Source organism: Amblyomma maculatum, chromosome 3, assembly GCF_055883805.1.
Source record: "Amblyomma maculatum isolate TAMU_Amacu chromosome 3, ASM5588380v1, whole genome shotgun sequence".
Classification (NCBI taxonomy): Eukaryota; Metazoa; Arthropoda; class Arachnida; order Ixodida; family Ixodidae; genus Amblyomma; species Amblyomma maculatum.
Window position 1 is genome coordinate 158,974,318 of NC_139346.1, and position 18,144 is coordinate 158,992,461.

At 49.5% G+C, this 18,144-nt stretch overlaps 1 protein-coding gene across 1 annotated transcript in view; it reads right to left on the reverse strand.

Annotated features, from left to right (window-relative positions):
• Nucleotides 1-18,144, reverse strand: part of LOC146196629 (uncharacterized) — a 381,051-nt gene that overhangs the window by 167,542 nt on the left and 195,365 nt on the right. Inside the window, exon 4 of the mRNA XM_084598397.1 lies at nt 4,220-4,360. Within this exon, the coding sequence (XP_084454523.1) occupies nt 4,220-4,360 (141 nt within the window). The remainder of the gene's footprint in view (nt 1-4,219; nt 4,361-18,144) is intronic.

The following is an 18,144-nucleotide window of genomic DNA, read 5'->3' on the forward strand; positions in this document are numbered from 1 at the left end:
CTATTACGCTTCCCTCTGGTATTATTCCGCGGTGTTGCATATACAGCTTTCTTTAGAATGAATGAAACGGGGTTTGTGTCGCGCTAATTGCGCTTTTCTCAATGACCTCACTTTTAATTTTTGCCTTTATCCAGAGGGAGAAACGACACGCAGGCCTGCACTGCTGCTGTGCTTAATTTATTTTTGTGATAGACCAGACATCATTCGCTTAGAAACAGCCGCGAATACGATCTTCGAAGCGCCACAAATAGCTTGAACCCACGTGCCACCAGTGCAGACGAAAGGCACATAAGAAAAGGTTTCGTGATGTCAAGACGACGAGGAGTTTCAACATTTGACGGAGCGCGGCATTATGAAAAGACGAGAGAAGTGACCCCATGACACATTAAAGTGCAATGCTTTTAGATCGAAGCATATAGCGGGAGGCCTGAGGGAAGGCGTACTGGAGTGAAGACATACACTCGAGACGACGACGGTGATAGAGACGAAACAATACTTCTTCCGGCGCAGGCGCGCTCGACCAGTCGGCGGTTGACCGACCGAGGCCTTCTCCCGCGACTTCTCTGAAAGGTGGTGTCAAAGGTCTCGGCAAAAGGTCAGGCAAAGGTCGCACGAAAGATCACCAGCGGGGTCACCTGCAGCGCACGCAACGATGAGCTGTCCTCACAGACACCCACGCGAGCACAAACACGGGGCGTCCTTCTGCGCGGAGCTCTCCGGCGTACGGGCGCGCTTTCCCGGCAAAGAAGGCGACGGCGTCTGCCCTCATCCTCTCTGAACTGGGTCAGAGGTCACGCTTGTAAATCTCCCGCTGACGGTGACCCCGCGCCGGCGCTGACCTGTTGGCCGCCAGCCGCCGCCGCCGTCTGTCACGGGGGGTGCCGTGATTCGAACTCTCACCTCCGCGCCCTGACACCTGACCCTTTGCGCCGTGACCTTTGACATCACCCTCGCCTCGCACGCCCCACGAGCTGCGTCAGACGCGTGTGTCGGAGCGAAAGCGACCCTTTTCCAGCTGTGAATAGGCGAGGGCGGCGTATTACGACTCATAAAACGGGTTGAGTCAGTCCTCACGGTTGAGCGGCCACGTGCGCTAAGCGAGATTCTCTCACAGCGCCATGGCTTCTCTCTCACCAACCTTTGCTACGATCTATCTTTCTCTCGTTATTACAGTCTGATTTCGCACCGCAGAATTCGGCTCGTTCGGCGGAAAAAAAAAGGAAGAGGGAAATAGACGCGTGTCTGTTGTTTCCGCCCGTCTAGAGTGCGCGAACCCTCGTTGTTTCTCCTTTGGCACGACGTATACAGCGGACGCGTAGATTGGAAGGCGTCGCCGTCTTTTAGCCCCGCTGACCTCCGCCGACGTTAGCAACGCTGACCCTTCTTCCCGGTGCGTGATGAGCGGACGCCGCTCCGAGGGCACCTACCACGCGACGTACGAGCAAATGCCGAACGCTGCATACCAGCTTCACGCCGCATGCCTCTGCGGGGTCAACAAAGGTCCCGCTAAACACTGGAGTCGACTGCACCCGTTGACTAGCGGTTACAAGCGGCGGTGCCCGTCAACCAGCGCGTGCCACACGTGTTCGTGGAAGTGAAGATGAAGTAACGCATAAATCAGGGCGAGTTGGTGAACGTTCGTGATGTTTTACATCATGAAGTGAAGGTGGGATGAGCGTGGGCGAAAACAGGATGGCACAAGTATAATGAGTGCGTCATGGTTAAGTTCTCATCATGCGCATTGAGTAGGGTTTAAACAGTTTAATGACGGCCAATGAGATTCGTGCCGCATATATACGCGCGCGCGCGCGCGCGCGCACACACACACACACACACACACACACACACACACACACACACACACACACACACACACACACACACACACACACACACACACACACACACACACACACACACACACACACACACACACACACACACACACACACACACACGCACGCGCGCGCGCACGTGTAAAAAAAAGTACAGTCTTTGTCAAAAGTGTAGAGCCCAGGGGGTCTGCTTCTGAGCCGCTTCGTGTGGCTTGTAATGCATGTCCAGTGATGGTAAGAATATTTTTTGTCCTACCCTCTCCATTTGGAAGGACCTCCACCAACGATAAATCAGCGCCGCTACACGGCTCAAAAGCAGATCCCCCGGGCTCCACACTTTTGACAAAGGCCGTACGTTCAAACCAGGAAGGTATATAACGAAGTCTCCACGTACAGAGGTAGTCAAAAGTTCCCAGGCCACAGGGTATCCTAATGATCGGCATATTCTGGCACTAAAGATGTCATCAACGTTATCAATTATTTCAGGGTTTAGAATAATGCTTCTTCTATCCTCCACAGATGTTTTGTGATTTGGGGCCGTCGTAGCTGCCTGTCTATAGTCTATACTGCTCAGAAGCAGACCCTGTGGCCTGGGAACTTTTGACTACCCCTGTACATGTTACAAAACGACGAATGCAATATATGACAATGTTTTGTCTTGCCTTTGCGCCTGGAAGCTGAAGTATTATCAGCGATAAATGTTCAGAAGATGTGTGCCGACGGAAGCACTTGTATTTCTGCTTGGCCTCGCGCTATAGCTGGTCAGGCATATTGCAAATTTCCAAAGCATGGAGCCATCAGCGCGTTCCCGCATGCCTCACTGCTTTTCCATTGTCGGCGTTGTGTGCGAAAAATCATCGGCGTGCCTTTGCCAGGTGCTCGTTGGCAGGTGACGTGTGGTGGGTTATGGGACGTCTCGAGACTAAGTGACATGGCAGGTGCTGTTTCAGGCTTCTCTATTGAGATAGCAGGTTTAGATGCGAATTTAACCTTCCAGAGCCCCCTGGCAATGTTATAGATACGCTACTCCGAGCCCATACGGGCACGTCCGTACAGCTCGTTCAAAGTGGGGCTTTATACAGGTGTCTATTTAGGTCTAAGCGAGCCGCAAAATGCATGGGGTAGTCTAGCAGGTGACGTGCCCGACAAGTGATTGGTCGACGGCTTGCGTGACGTCAGGAGGCCAGATGGCGTGGTCGAGTTCGAAGGAGCCGCCAACTCAGTCGGCTGCGTTGATGGCTCCTTCGTGTATACGGAATGGTGAGCCTACAACTCGACTACACCGGAAGCCTTTCCTCGCACAATCTCGAACATGGCTCCGGCGGGTGGTAGCTGGAATGTTACATTGCTGTTCTCGTTGGGCCGAGGCCTCCTAAAAGGAATTTGTTACAGCATAACTGATTCCGAAGCGAGCATTGATGTATCTGTCATTTCTTCGATAACATAATCGTGTTACATTCTGTGAAAAAAAGTGTGTGTGTATGTGTGTGTGTGTGTGTGTGTGTGTGTGTGTGTGTGTGTGTGTGTGTGTGTGTGTGTGTGTGTGTGTGTGTGTGTGTGTGTGTGTGTGTGTGTGTGTGTGTGTGTGTGTGTGTGTGTGTGTGTGTGTGTGTGTGTGTGTGTGTGTGTGTGTAGCAGTGAAAAAAAAAGTGCATGAAACCGAGGTCTGATTTGAGCTTTTCAGCCCTCTTTTAGAACCGATAGCCGCAGTAGTGAAGATTTCTATAGCGTGAACGGTACCTACGGCGAGACGCGAATAGAAAAAAAAAATGACGCATCCGCGTCACATAACACTACTACGTCGATCAACAAGTAGAAGGTGACTATAATCACGATGGATGCCCATATGTGACTCCACTTCGCCAGCAGACTTTGCCATTGGCTTTCCCGTTAGGCAGCCCGAACTGTGAGATGCTAATACAGATTTCTAAACCAATAGACTGAAAACGGGTATTCTTTTTTTATTTCCCTACCCTATACACGCCTATCACCACTAGATGTAAAAAGGAATATAATAAGAAGAGGGGAAAGGCGCGGTGACTGTTTAACTGTCGGAGCACACGTGAATTACTGCGCCTCGATCGAGGAAAGGGAGACAGAGAATGTATACGGAGGTTCGGGCAACTACACTCTTAATCCATTTCCACATATAGGTTCCAGTTAAAAGTGGAACTTTGAAAACAGTTTCGCTCATAGGTGGAGCCTTTTTAAAAGTTCCACTTATAACCGGAGCGTATGCGGAACCAGGTTAAGAGTGTACATATATATTTTGTTGAGGGTATCTCCCCCCCTATCCCTGCTTATATATGTATGGGCGAGTTAATTAATTCTCACAGGATTAGCGTCGTTCATGGCCGAGCTGTCGAGAGCAGAGGTGGACTCACCGAGCGGCTCTTCCTCGGATCCCGAGGCGATGCTGCTGCTGAGGCGGTCCGAGACGTCGCTATCGAGCCGGTCGGTGTTTTCGGCGCCGGTGCCGGCAGAGTTGCGCGACAGCGGGCTCGACGGCTGGCTGCTCTGCGTGCCTGCAGCAGAGAGAAACATATCTTATTCCCATTCGCGTTGAACTGCACCGGTTGCTGTACGACTCGTAAGCAGCCACGTGCACTCTGCCGCAGCAGTGTATTCGGGGCTCGCCGCAGAGCTACTGTACTCTTAATCCGGTTCCACATAGGTTCCAGTTATAAGTGGAACCTATGTGGAATCAGATTAAGAGTGTATTTGTGAACATTAGCTAAAGTTTGCACTCCCCCATTCGCAACGTGAGAGTGTGCGTGCGCGGTCAACGTCCACTGCCCGCTGTGACAGAAACCAAATCATGGCACTGAATTCTGCAGTGCCTGATGTATAACAAAAGGACAGTGACGACAGCCTTAGACAGTTCAGGCATCGCCTCGCGTGCTCTTAAGTGATAAGTGGAATCATTACAGATGAGCAAGCCGACGTGAAACCGACACAGGAGAAAATTGTGAGTACACTTCTGACCGCACAACGAAAACTTAAGGAGGCATGCAAGTCAACGCCCTTATCAATAATTTATCGAAAAGGACAAAAAAAGAAACAACCGTTGCGTGCACAAGAACGTGACACTTCTTAGCTGCTTTGTCGTGCTTCGGGGACCATTGTTTAGTACAGTTCCGTCAAAGCTCGCCGGCCATCTTTCTATCCGCACCAGGCGAATACGAACGTAAGTTATTATTCTAATCAAGGGGGCGGGGGGATATCTATTCTTTTGCCTCACTCGACAACAAGAGTCAGGAAATATTTGAGCAAGAAACATGCAATATGGCTAGCGCATATCTTGTAGATAGGCTGAGCAGTCGCGACCAATGAGATGGCGCCAAAAAATATCTCTAACTATGCAGCGATTCCTTCCGTGTGTATAGGCTGCCCTGTCGAAATTTCGAGGCAGCTCATTGCTTTATTCTTTTCCATTTAATCCATAAACTGAAGGCTATAGAGCCAAGTTCCGGAACTTTATTCAAACACACGGGCCGCAGTGGACTAAATGAGGGTAGCTCTATTTTTCACTCATTACAAACAGGTCTACTTAGTAAAGAGCGCTGCACACAAGCCGATAACGCGTTGTATCGTCGTATACACGAACCACCGGCGAACGGCTATGCTTCATCGGAAGAAGCCGAGGGAGAGATCGTGACAATCTCACGCGGCCAATTTTTCGGCATCCCGGACTCAGATCCTCTTCCTCCTCGCATTTCACGACCAGCGTAATCGATGAAAATCGTGGAAACCACACGGGGCGCGGATGCATTGCAGATCCCACCTTGGGTGCCCTCCTCCTCCACTTCCCCACACGCGCGCATGTTCTCCCAGTGGAAAATAAAAATGGAATACAAAACAGGAGAGGGGGGTCTCTTATCTTGGTTAGACGCGCTGCGATCGAACATGAGTGGAGATGGGGGAAAGACGACGCACACGAATGGGCACCAGGCCCAACTATATAAAAGCGCGCTCAGCTACAGGCCAGTCTGGGGCGAATGCGCGCGCGCGCGGAGGGATAGACCAAGAAAAACCAACCCGCGTGCCCTTATAAATAATCGCCGACCTTTGCAAGCTTTAGGCTCCTGCGCTCCTCTCACCTTAGACCTTTCTCTCTGCCCTTTCATGGCGAACAACAACAAAGCGAAGAGTAGGCGAAAAAACAAACAATAAAACAGGAGAGTTCATACACGTGCTATTCCTCACTGACAAACGGGAACTCGTGATCGCAGAATATCGAGGGGAGCCCTACACAAATCGTGAGGACTCATGGGGCTCTCGGGGAACGCTTCACGATTTCTCTTACCTGGCCATCTATAGCCTAACCTCTGGAATTCTGTTTTTGATTCCGCGCTGACCCCAACCACCAGCGCCCCCACCTCCGGACTTGATGTGACCGTGAACGTCTGGAAAAATGTGCATTGAGGAACTCGCGAGTGAAGAAGGGCTGCAGTACCGAGGTCATTATATATATCTTCCAACCTTTCCTTCAGTTTCGAAAAAAAAAAAAAAGAAGAAAGCTCATCTCTTATTTGCTCCGAAGCAGCAAGGCTCTCAACAAAGATTTTATTTCCCTCAGCAGTGCACGTATTCTCTTCATTCCGGACAGCCGAGCCCGAGGAAGTCACTCCCGGTCCCGGATCGAACTGTCTATCGGGATTGGGGCGGGCGTTGTGGTGCGACCGGAGGGTATGAAAGATGGCTGAGCCGGTCCCTTACAAAAATGCATGTAGGGTTTCTATAGAAATTCGAAAGCGTTGTGTCAATACACGCTGTTGAAAGTCTGTCGATAATCGGCAACATCTTGGATGATGCAGTGTTGACCTCTTGTTGAGCGCTTATGAAATAGTGGCCCATGTGTTTCTTAAGAGCGCTTTTGGAATTAAGTCACTCCCGGTCCCGGATCGAACTGTCTATCGGGATTGGGGCGGGCGTTGTGGTGCGACCGGAGGGTATGAAAGATGGCTGAGAGAAGCGTGCGGAGTTAACGCGACGAGACACATTTGACGCTGCACGGTCGTCATCGACCAAACGGATCCAAATCCCAGGAGCCCACGGGGATACCTACACCCCCCCACCTCTCCCTCTTTCCGCCTACTTCCACCTCTCCGCCCCTATACACCTCTACGAAGCCACCACCGCCGCCGCAAGGGGTCACGCGGGGAGGTCGCGCCGAATCGCGGGTCACGCTCGAAGGGTCACCACGACTTTCCGTGAGGTTCACGATCTCCTCCGTCCGTTCGACGCCCGTCTACGTTCTCTCCTCGCCAGCAAGGCGATGGATGCACTCCACGAAACACTGCACGAGCGCTTACCGAGTCAGCGGCACTGGCCCGAGTGCTGTTACTGTTCGCAAAATAATATTGTGCATGGAAGCCCCGAGCGAAGGTCGACTGGGCATTCGCTGCTGTGCAGGCGCAGAGAGGGAGAAATGTTTCGCTACCTCCCCCGCTCTTCCCAGCACGTGCTCGAATACACAGCCGCGCACAAACAAACAAACAAGCGGGCGTGTATGCCCCGCGCACGAACGACGGCGGGGCCCAGCCGTGTGTGCTCTACCACGTGATCACCTCGCCCTTGATGCGCGAGTCTTCTCTCGCCGCAGGGACGCACGCGTGAACCCCAGGTCCCGAACTTCGTGCTCGGAGCGTCGTGCGTTGCTGGCGGAGGGGGCAACGCGGCGCATCCTGGATCGCGTCCGACGGAAGAGCGCCCACCCTGACCCGCCGTCCGCGCTCTCCAACCCTCTATCTTTTACCTGGATGGATACCGGCTGTTGCTTCTGCATTTTTTTTTTTTTTTTTGCACACGCGCTCGCTAACCGATTTGTTCCTTACAGCGCGCTAACTTCAAAGTGTATGCACCTAAGGGGAGACCACTTACGGATGTTAGTCATTCAGCACCCTCCGCATCCCCCCCCCCCCCCCCCCATTTTTTTTTGTCTGTCGCCTTTCGCTCGAAATAATATACAAGAGCTATGCATGGGATCGGACGGAATAGCTCTAGTCCCGGATATGCCATGCTGTTCAGTGGCTCAAGGACGAAACCAGAAAGCTCCAAGTGTGATTGAGCAAAGCATGCTGTCCTGCTAAAATCTCAGCAGGCATACTGAGTACTGAGCCAGATGAACCAGAACGGTGAACAAAACTCAGCGATTACACAGAACTTACACTTGCTTCCGGCAATGGAGTATGTATAATGTGCATGTGCAAGTTCAGTTGCGACAGTTGTTGTTGTTGTTGTAGTGGTTATTTATTGTATGTACAAAGGAAAGAAAAGATGTTTGCCAGCCCCGGTATCTGCTATCTTATATCTGAAGCACCTGAACTGGGGCGGCGGAAATAAAGGGACTTTCTTTATTTTTTACCCTGTGCATGTGTGTGGTGCGGGTTTCGCTAGTTGCGTTAGTTAATTCGAGTCGCACGAGCAACGTCATCTCCATGGTTGCTGGCCGCATAACGTTTGTACGGAACGGACCACCAAAGCATACTCGTGTGTATATCGCGCTGCTTTCTAAGAATAAGAAAGGTTTGGGGGAGGGAAGATGAACATGAGGCGTGTTCGAAGCACAGGAGGCTTAGCGCAATATATTAGTCTTATTTCTCTGTAGGCATATTAGAACTTCGACACTGCCGGTACACACTTGCACAGAGACACCAGCTTCGATAGCGCCTACATAGTTGGCAAAAATTGCATCAGTTATTTTCCAGAAGATCTTGGAAATGTAAATCAGTTGCCTCTTTTATCAACTGCTCCTGAGAAAAAAAAGCAATAACATCACAATTACTTTCCGGAAGTAATGCAATTACTTTTAAATTGCTGACTAAGTTTTATACCTAGAAAAAACTAAAATCGATTATATAAAAGATCGAAGTTGTGTAGGCGCAAATAGCAACTCTTCATTTCAGGAAAAGAATTCCTAAATTAATAATTACTTTCAATGCTAAACTACTGGTCCAACGATTAATATCAGACTATTAAGTAAATAGATTACAGTAACTTGAATAAAATAATTCAATTACTGTCACGCCTAGTATTAACCCGCTCCCCTCCCCATCCTCTACTTCTCTCCCCTTAAGAACTCGACTTCCCAACTTAAGTTATCAGAGCTTGTCCGGGCACATACGTACAATAGTGCTGTGAACATATTGTGATACGGAATTTGCCAAAAAAAGAGCGTAAATGGCCAATAAACAAGTGTAACCCTACAGAGTGGGTTTTTCTTTTGCGTGATCGGAGGTAAAAGATAAGAACAAAAGAAAAATAGGAGATGTATAAGGCGCCAGCGGCATATTGCACTGCACCGCGCCAGCTTAATATAGACTAATGGTCGACCCCTGGAAACTTTGGCGACCCCGTGAAATACGGCTTGTGCGTGTCGCATTCCTCCGCTAGGTTTAATCTCTCCAGGGGTCGTGTCCCAAGCCACGCGGTGCCTGCGTATAAGCCTTCGGGGGTGAATCTGCTCGGTTGCGGAGCTGTGATCGCCCAAAACAGCAAAAGATGAAAGGATCCTACCGCTGCCACAGCTGGCGCTCACGGAAAAGGGATCCCCAATCTGCTTGACATTCGAACCAGCGCCACCGCGGGAAGACCTTTAATCCCCGAGCAATCGCAGTTACAAATGTGTACAGAAATTTTCTTGCTTGTGCTGCCAGCTTACACGAGGACTAAAACGAACAAACACGTACAGAGGCACGAGCAGCCGTCCACGCAAACGACCGTGGTTCGAACAACTTGCTTTTTTTTTTTTTTTTTTGCTGTTGTTGTTGTTTCCAGATTCTGTCTGTTTGCTTACGGCATCGAATAAAGCATACATATACAGTGCCGCCGATTTATCTTATATCGGAGCTCTGACTGCTCTTCCTCTTAAAAACGCTGCACCAGAGTCGGATGCGTATCCGGGACCAGCCAGTATACAGACCATGTATGTCGGTGCACGAGAAAGAACTATTAGCATTTCCTGCGATCGTGACATCAGACCCCAAGTTTGTGAATTCGTCGGCCAGTTTTATTACACGAACGCGTCGCGGTCTCGCTTCCAAAACGTGAAATGTTTAATGCGTTTTCGATGCACAATTATCATTGGCTCGCGTTAGAAACGTCGACAAAGAATATATATCGTCCCTGGCTGGGCATATTTTTCCCTTGCTGAAAAACACTCCAGGGAAAGTATAACTTAGTATATACTTGACAAATTAACTTCAACGATATCTCTAAACACAACCGTTAGTAAACGTCTAGTATACGTTATTTTTTAGTTGATTGCAAGCCAACGCGTAAGCCGCGTGTACGGCCGGCCAGCAGGAGTTTGTTCATCCGCGGTTACCGCCAGCGCTGGCCGCAAGACATGTTGGCAACTCCCGGGCATTAAATTAGAGGGTAGAAAGAAAGAAAAAATAAATAAACAGGCAGACGCTTTCTGGCAGCCGGCCGCCCACGGAGCCGTGCATTACAAGCGCGCCCGTGGGACTCTAATCGGTGCGGAAAAGTAACGGTAAAAAAGAACCCGGTTGGACAACCATGCAGGGACGCTCGAGTTACACGTCGTTTAAGAGCTCGGAGAGCATCGCACGGCCCTTAATACCACGCATGGAGTGTTCAGGTGGGAGCCATGGGGAGTCGCATATATGCTAATGCGGTGTCCCTTCACAAATTCATGGACACAGGACACTGAGGTTGCATGCGGAGTGTGTCGGGGAGCACCTGCGGGGACACTCGCCGTGAGTCGGCGGTAAGTCGTGGTATATATCCAGGCCTGTTATCTCGGCGGTGGGATTTAATGACTGTTGAGGCGAGTGACGATGAGTGCATAGAGCGCTATCGCTCCGGCGTTATACATCAGGATCAAGAGTGGTTGCGTGGACGTGTTAAGCGCAAGCGGAGCCTCGCGCTCAGCTTAAAGCTTCGATAAACGGATCATTACACTCTTGTATAAGCTTCAAGGCAGCTGAAACCGGAAAACGACTGCGAAGGAAAATGAAGAAAATGAAAGATACTGAGAAGTTCTAGCTGTACCCGTCTTTTTTTCTGTCTGTTCTGCGGTCGGCTTCGTGCGGAGGTGACATTAGGAGCCAGCCGGAGTCTGATAAGACGCCGATCTTTAGTTGCTACGAAAAGCAATAAAGCGTAAACTTCATGTACGTAAACTTCCGCGCGAAGGTCACAGCGACGGCGGCATGCAGTGAGTGAGCGGCGCCGTATACGCGTGCATGGAGCGAGATGTTTTGCCCGGGTTATTTGCCTTCGTCTCCCGGGTCTGGGTTCCTGACAAATTTCGCCTGTCGCCCGGAAGTCAGCCCGTTATACTCACGGGCAGAGGCTCTTCATTTTTCTTTCCTTTTCATGCCTCAACATAATATATGTCGCCCGGAAGTGTCTCAAGCGACCGACCATTAAAATCCCACACTGGACCTATACACGTTTCCGGTTCGCCACATTGCTCCTTCGTCGTTCTGACTTCGCCTCAGCAGGGGTGCCGGCTTGGTAATCACCGGCCCACGGTGCACCGGCCGCAACGCCGTAATAAAATATTTGTTTCCTTCAGCTACTGTTACAGCCGCGGTTGTGAGGCAGAGCTGCAAAATCAAGACCAACATGGGCATTCAGAGGGTTGTCTTTGACGAAAGTGCCACAACATTTCGCGCTGCATTGCTATGGACAAGTGCAGTACAGGGCGAGATGCTTGTCATGCATGCCGTTATGCTCCCTCCCACACGGGGCCGCTGCGCTTCAGCGGCTCCATATATAGCGGTACATGTGCATAATCACTCGCGGCACAATCACTTGCTCAGTTATCGGCACGTCCACGTGAGAATACGTGAGAGACTTTGCATAACCCAAGTGCATCGGCATGTCGCATATGGTGGCTTGCACGGAGTTGCCCCACAACGATGGAGGTGTGACGGACGGCGGTCACCGTCGCGTCGATCCGTCGCGACGCCCTTGTTTTCTCGCATTACGAAGGGACTGTTAATGATTAATGTTGTGGTTTCCAAGGCTATTTGTGTACTGTTAACAAGCGAGAACTACTATAGGCAGACTCTGGGAAATAAAAACTTATCAATACGAACAGTACAGTCAAGTTTAAACAGTGTCGCAGTAGTATGCGTAGCGTCTGTTGATTCATGGCTAAGTAAACAAAAGCGGAAACAGACAATGCGCCACCCTCTTCAAGATCAATGAGGATTACATTTAGGGATTTCAATGATCAGCAGTCGGGGAGAATCGAGATCTGGCCTGGGTGTTGCAATGAAGCGATCGTAACAGTAAAGACGGACCCATGGGTCTCCTCTAAGCACAGCACGAATTAATTTTAAGGATGTATTTGATCCGGCGATATTAAGAAAAACTGATATGAGAAGTACACTGAAGTTTCGGGACAGAATCCTATTTTTCAAAGCCCGCACATATTCTGGTGGCCAAATAACATTAATTTCCACCATTACACATACATTAGAGAGAGGTAGACATGACTGACTGTTGCGCGTATAAAGCTGAAGCTTAGACGCTCGATGCACTTTGCATAAGGCGCGCGCATCAAAACCATCTGATTACTCGCTTTTATACTATGCGTGTGTTTTGAAGAACAAAAAACAAAAGAAGAAAACTTTACACGAAACCACGCGAGAGAGTTCCATTGGCGCCACTTGTTCGAATACAGGTCGCGTTTCAGCTTCGAGAAGGAGCTCTCACTTTCCATCCCATGCTCAGACTCCCTTCATTTGCTTACTTGGAAGCCTTGGCATCATCTACCTGCGACTTTCACCATTAGCTCCCGCTCTCCGCCGCCTCCCGAAAGGCACTCCCCTTTCCCACGGCCGAGTGAGATCAGGAAGATCGTGAACCCGGCTCATATAAGCAGCATTCAATACGTTGCCGCATCCGCCTGCGTCATGCATGCGCGATGGCCGACCACCACTTGGCTTCCCTCTTCTCTCTTCTTCTTACTTTCGTTCGGCTCCTGGACGTTAGAGAAGGGTGGGCAAGAGAGAGGAATGGTTGAGAAGGAACGAGAAGGTCCTCTCTTCTTTTTGTCTCAAGGTCGTGACTCGGACTTGACCCATGACGTCTCCGGTCACGACGGCACGGCGCGGCTATCGGGAGGGGACCGGTTGTCCGGTCGCATCGGGCTGCCGCTTGCCGCATTTGCTTGCTGCTGCTGCTGCTGCTGCTGCCGCCTGTTGGCGCCGTGAGGTTTATAAAAGCTCGCGCCCCTACCTCGGCTTCTGTCCGGCGCCCCTCACGATCTCGCGATCACCGCCTGAGATAGGCTGCCGGCGACTGGCCGATGCAGCCTCCTCACCGTCGACGTCGCCTTCTGGGTCCCAGGACTCCAAGAACTTTTTGCCAAGCTCGAACTTTTCGCTCGTCTGCCAAGTGGTGCGTCCCAAGGCGCATCCAAACGCAAAGTCACGCGTTCCGGTGTTCTCCCGAGGTTGGATTGTATATTTACCATCTAAGGTGTATTCAGAATAAGTATATAGTCTCTTTTCTTGACCTTCTTGAATATCAGGTGTGAAAAGGATGTGAGTCCCGTTGCTATCTTAGTGACAAAAAGTAAGGCTGTGGGAACAATTTCTTCTGTTCTTGATCTGTACGCGCGTGAGCCGTACTGTGGTCGCTGATGAGTGCTGCACTGCTGAAGACTTAAAAAGGATCATTGTACCAACGTGAGCTTTTGTTTTTAAACGCGACGGCGTTGACGACCCCGTTCACCAGAAAATCTGGCGTTAATGTTGTCGGCGTTGGCGCTGTGAGCGAAAACTCATGGCGCTGGCGGGTGGTAGGCGGCAGCTGTCATTGCCGTGCACTGACTGGATGCAGGGTTGCCTGGTGTTGATAACGTTTTCCAGGAGCTGCCAACTCAAGCCTATCCTTTGATATGAGGAGGTGATGTCAAAATAAGCCTGCCAGGACACTTGCATTCACGTGGACCCTAGGCCATGCAGAGACGTTCATAGGCTTGGTTATAGCGGGGCTTGTGGTAGCCTACACTATCGCGTCATACCCTTAAAGGCGAAGCTTAAGTGTCCCCATAATAATAATAATAATAATAATAATAATAATTATTATTATTATTATTATTATTATTATTATTATTATTATTATTATTATTATTATTATTATTATTTTTTTTTTTTTTTTTTTTTGGCCGAAGACCGACGATTTCTGAGCTCGGAATTACATTGACAGAACAAAATGAGGAAGAAATGGAGCGCTAAGATTTCTGCCGCCTTCATTATATTGCTTGGCTACGTATGGTCACGCACTATTAGAGGGTGGCGGTGGTGGTGAAAACGTTAAAACATTCTGCAGGGCTCTCCGAAGTTTCTCAGCAGTATTTCGGGACCCCTGCAATTGCGCGCGCTGTACCGCGCCCTAGCAGATTCTACACAAGACACAAGCTCTTGCAACTATAACGCGACGCAAAATCAAATGGATATACAGGCTGTTTATATTAAGCCCACCTTGCACTAAGACAGAAGTTCAACGGCTACTCAGAAGCTGTGGAAGCACTGCAGTACAGTGTAAAGAAACACAACAAAGGGGCTCTGGAAAGCTCGTATTCAAAGCGGCATTGCAAAGCGGATGGCTGTCTAACACAGAGACAATGTGCCAAGTGGACGGTATATCCTAGAGTGTCATAAAACAAAAAAAAAAATAAATGGTTGTGGTTTAGCTCTGGTTAAACAGGGGTTGAATTGCGTTAGCAATACCTCCATGACTGCGCTTATGGTTCAGCGTGTTGTGTACCTCATGGTGTAGATTGAAATGTTTAGCTATGAGTAAAGACATGGCACACAAATGAACGACTAGTCTCTTCTTTGCCTTTATTAATGCCAATAAACACACTACGGTGGTCTGTAAAATACTGAGACTTGATCTCAATTTGGTTAATCACATGTCCATCTTCTACTACAAGTTTGTGTAACACAAGGTCCAAACTGTTTCCCCACTGCATTGTACTTCTCGGTCGAAGATGACTTAGAAGGTTTCCGTTAAAGCGGGGCTTTATATGTGGGCTGACAAGAGGTGCCAACTTGGGTCTCTCGTTTCACATGGGACGGTTATGTCAGAATCAGCGTGCCAGGACCTTGTCATTCACGTTACCCCTATAGGCATTAACTAAGACACGTTCATACGGCTTGCTTAAAGCCATATTCGGCTCGGCTGCGGCTCAAGGTCAAATGTGGCTCTTCCCGGGACTACGCGACGCGCTGAAATCTGGCGCAGTATTGCTAACGCAATAAAACTTGCTTACTAATTGTTCCCAAGGGTGAATGATGGCATGTTGCTGTTTCTATAAATGGTCACAGTGAGGTAAGCTTGAAATAAAAAAAGCATATCAGACATTAAACGTCATGAAAAACTAACCTAGCATGACAGCTGAAGCGTTTTGCAACGCTGACCTCACCTGTAATATACGTGCAGCCTGAACTAAACAGTTCCGTTAACTGATACGTTAGAAACAACCCAACCGCAAACATGTATGCATAAGACAAAGTTCCTCCGCGTCGGCGCAACTAAGACGAAGTCCGTTTTGCGAAAGAACTGCGCGTTTAAACGAAACTGCGCGCTTCCGGAAAGCGCGCGCTTTCGCGGCGGGACCCGCAGATCAGACGCGCTCCCGTCGAGTCTAAACAAACGAAAAACATCGACGCTCGACCTTAATGCAATCCGACGGCGTGTGTGTCCGCGCTTTAGTCACGCTTCAATGGGGCACACGGACACGACCCTTTGTCCGTAAAAACGAGCGTTTGTTCCAGTTGTCTAGCCGCGCCTCCACGCGAGTTCAAGAAACGGGGGCTATAGCCCGCATATATGTATACACGTTACGCGCGGCGATGGGACACGTGAAAGAAAACAGAAACACGGAAATAAGCATCGCAAAGAAATGGACGGGACTCCCACGAATTTTGCGTCTTGGTGACCACCGGGAAGTCAAGAAACAGAAGCCAAGAAGAGGGGGAGCCGTTATCTAGCCGGGCTTCGCCAGTTGTTGCTGCCTTTTCTGGCCCGTATAGAAACGGCCGTCCTTTGCCATAACCTCGGATGGCAAACTCACTATACTCGGCTGCCTTCTAAAACATGCGTGTATATTCCATGGAGAAGAAGGGGTGTGGCCGAAACGGTCCACAAAGGCATTGTTCCTCCGAGTCGTTTTCGCCGCTCGCTGACCACCACAAAACTTGAAACGCGAAACGACGCTAGACGGAGTCAAAACATGGTCACGCGTGATGCTCGGCTCTAGAGGCTGCCGCGTCGGCGCGAGCGGGTTTTGCGTGCGTTTGTACGAGCGCACGAGTTTGTGTGTGTCAGTTCAGAGATCAGGGGCCACACGCTGTAATGAGAGAGCGGGTTTAGAAAACCAGAGACATGAAGTAAAGGGCCACCACCAATGTGAAGCGCGCTGGCGAGACGAGCACAATGCGATGGTTTTATACGCGCATGTATTCAGCGCGCCGCTTCCTTCTTTTTTTTTTTTTTTCCTCCTGCGCCAACTGAAATGGCTTTGGGACCGCATCCATCGTCGTCTTCGGGCCGATTGTGGCGTATAATGACTGCTCGTAAGCGAGCTTTTGTGCTAAATGCGTGTCACCGCGGAGACTCCTTGAGGCTCTGCCATAAAGGTGTGCCTCTGAACCGGAGCCGCATGCAGAACAAAGGCTTGTAAAAACAAGCGGGGCAGGACGGAGCGTTTCTCTTTTTTTTTTCTTTCTTTGTTTCGTGGCGTGTGAACAGAACTGGCCCAAAAGCACTAGGAACCGTTATTTTATTCCCCAGCTCTTGTACCGGAGTGTGTGAACTGCGCCTTAAAGGGGCGCTTACCGACGACGATACCTCCAGTACAAACGGTAATACCTGCTGTGATCAGCGATTATATAGCGATTAACAAGCAGCTGAATGTCGGCCACGTTCATTCCAACCCTGTGCACTTATTGTTTTTTTCTTTATTCGGTAGCTTGCAGACCTTATGTGAAGCAGGGTGAGTACGTATCATATTTTTTCACTGATATTATCTTTCTAATCTACATCGTATCTCAGTCGTAATGTACACAAGGAAGAATACCGCGCACATTTAGCGACAGTATCCTGAAGAATACAATTAACATCATAACAGAGCATTCTCGAGATAATAGGCTTGGATCTAATAAGGAGAGGAAACAAGCTGCGCTTTCCTTCAGTAACTATTCTCCGCAAACCGCAGCACGCGCTTGAGCTTTTGGCCTGGTGCATGTGCAAATGTAAACTAAGGGGTCGCAGATATACAGAGCGAGGCGCTCCATGGTGTCTGATCTCAAAGGTAGGCACGAGGAAAGCCCGAGCAGGCTACTCGAGATGACCGCACACCGCTATAGCGTGTTCTATAAAGTACACAAGCAAAGAGAAACGAAAGAAGATGAACGCAAGAAAAGAAAAAAAAAAATGTCCGAAACAACTGAGGTCATGGCGAATTTTCCCCGAGCGCCGCCACTAGAGGCAGTGAGAAGAGCGTATTTATAAGCGTAATTACGTGTTACGCAGTCACCGCCGCCGCACACACGTGGCGTCAGGCATGCTATATGGGGCTGGGTATCCCGTCCCTTGACCGAAGAGTGACCGCCGTATAGGAGCAGCTTCAGAATACATTGCATACCATCGCCGATGAGGTTGCACGTCTTTTTTTTTTTTTTTTTTTATTATTACCATTATAATTGTTACAGTTTCGTTGGCCTCTTTCTTTCTTTTTAGTTTCAGTCTGGCACTCAGGCGTCGTTATTGATGCGTCCTCTCTGCTACCGCTCGCAGCTGCTGCCATTCGGCGTCGTTTTTCCTTTCTTTCTTTCTTTCTTTCTTTCTTTCTTTCTTTCTTTCTTTCTTTCTTTCTTTCTTTCTCTCTTTCTTTCTTTCTTTCTTTCTTATTTGAGAAACATTCTTTTTGTTTTCTTTTGCGACTTTTGTTGTAAACTTGCACGACCTTGCCGTAGCTGCAAGCGCCATTCTGAGCGTTTGGCCCGCACCCTGTAGTACCTAGCATTCTCTTCTGCAATGGCAACCTTGCGCAAGCCGTCGGCGAAGCCCAAGTTCACCCTTATGTATACGGACCTCCAAGCCCTAAGCGGTTCGTCCACTTTTAATTCTATTACGAAGAGTTATATAGTCTCGAAGGAGGTCGGGTATCGGGTATGACGACACGCGCCACGCGGTCTCCGTGTTTATGTGTGTGCGCGCAAAGTGCGTCTAAATTACACGCCATATTTTTTCCTCCGCAATATACACGTCTCGCTCATCTTCTTATCGGTCTGTGTTCCCTGTCGTTCTGGCC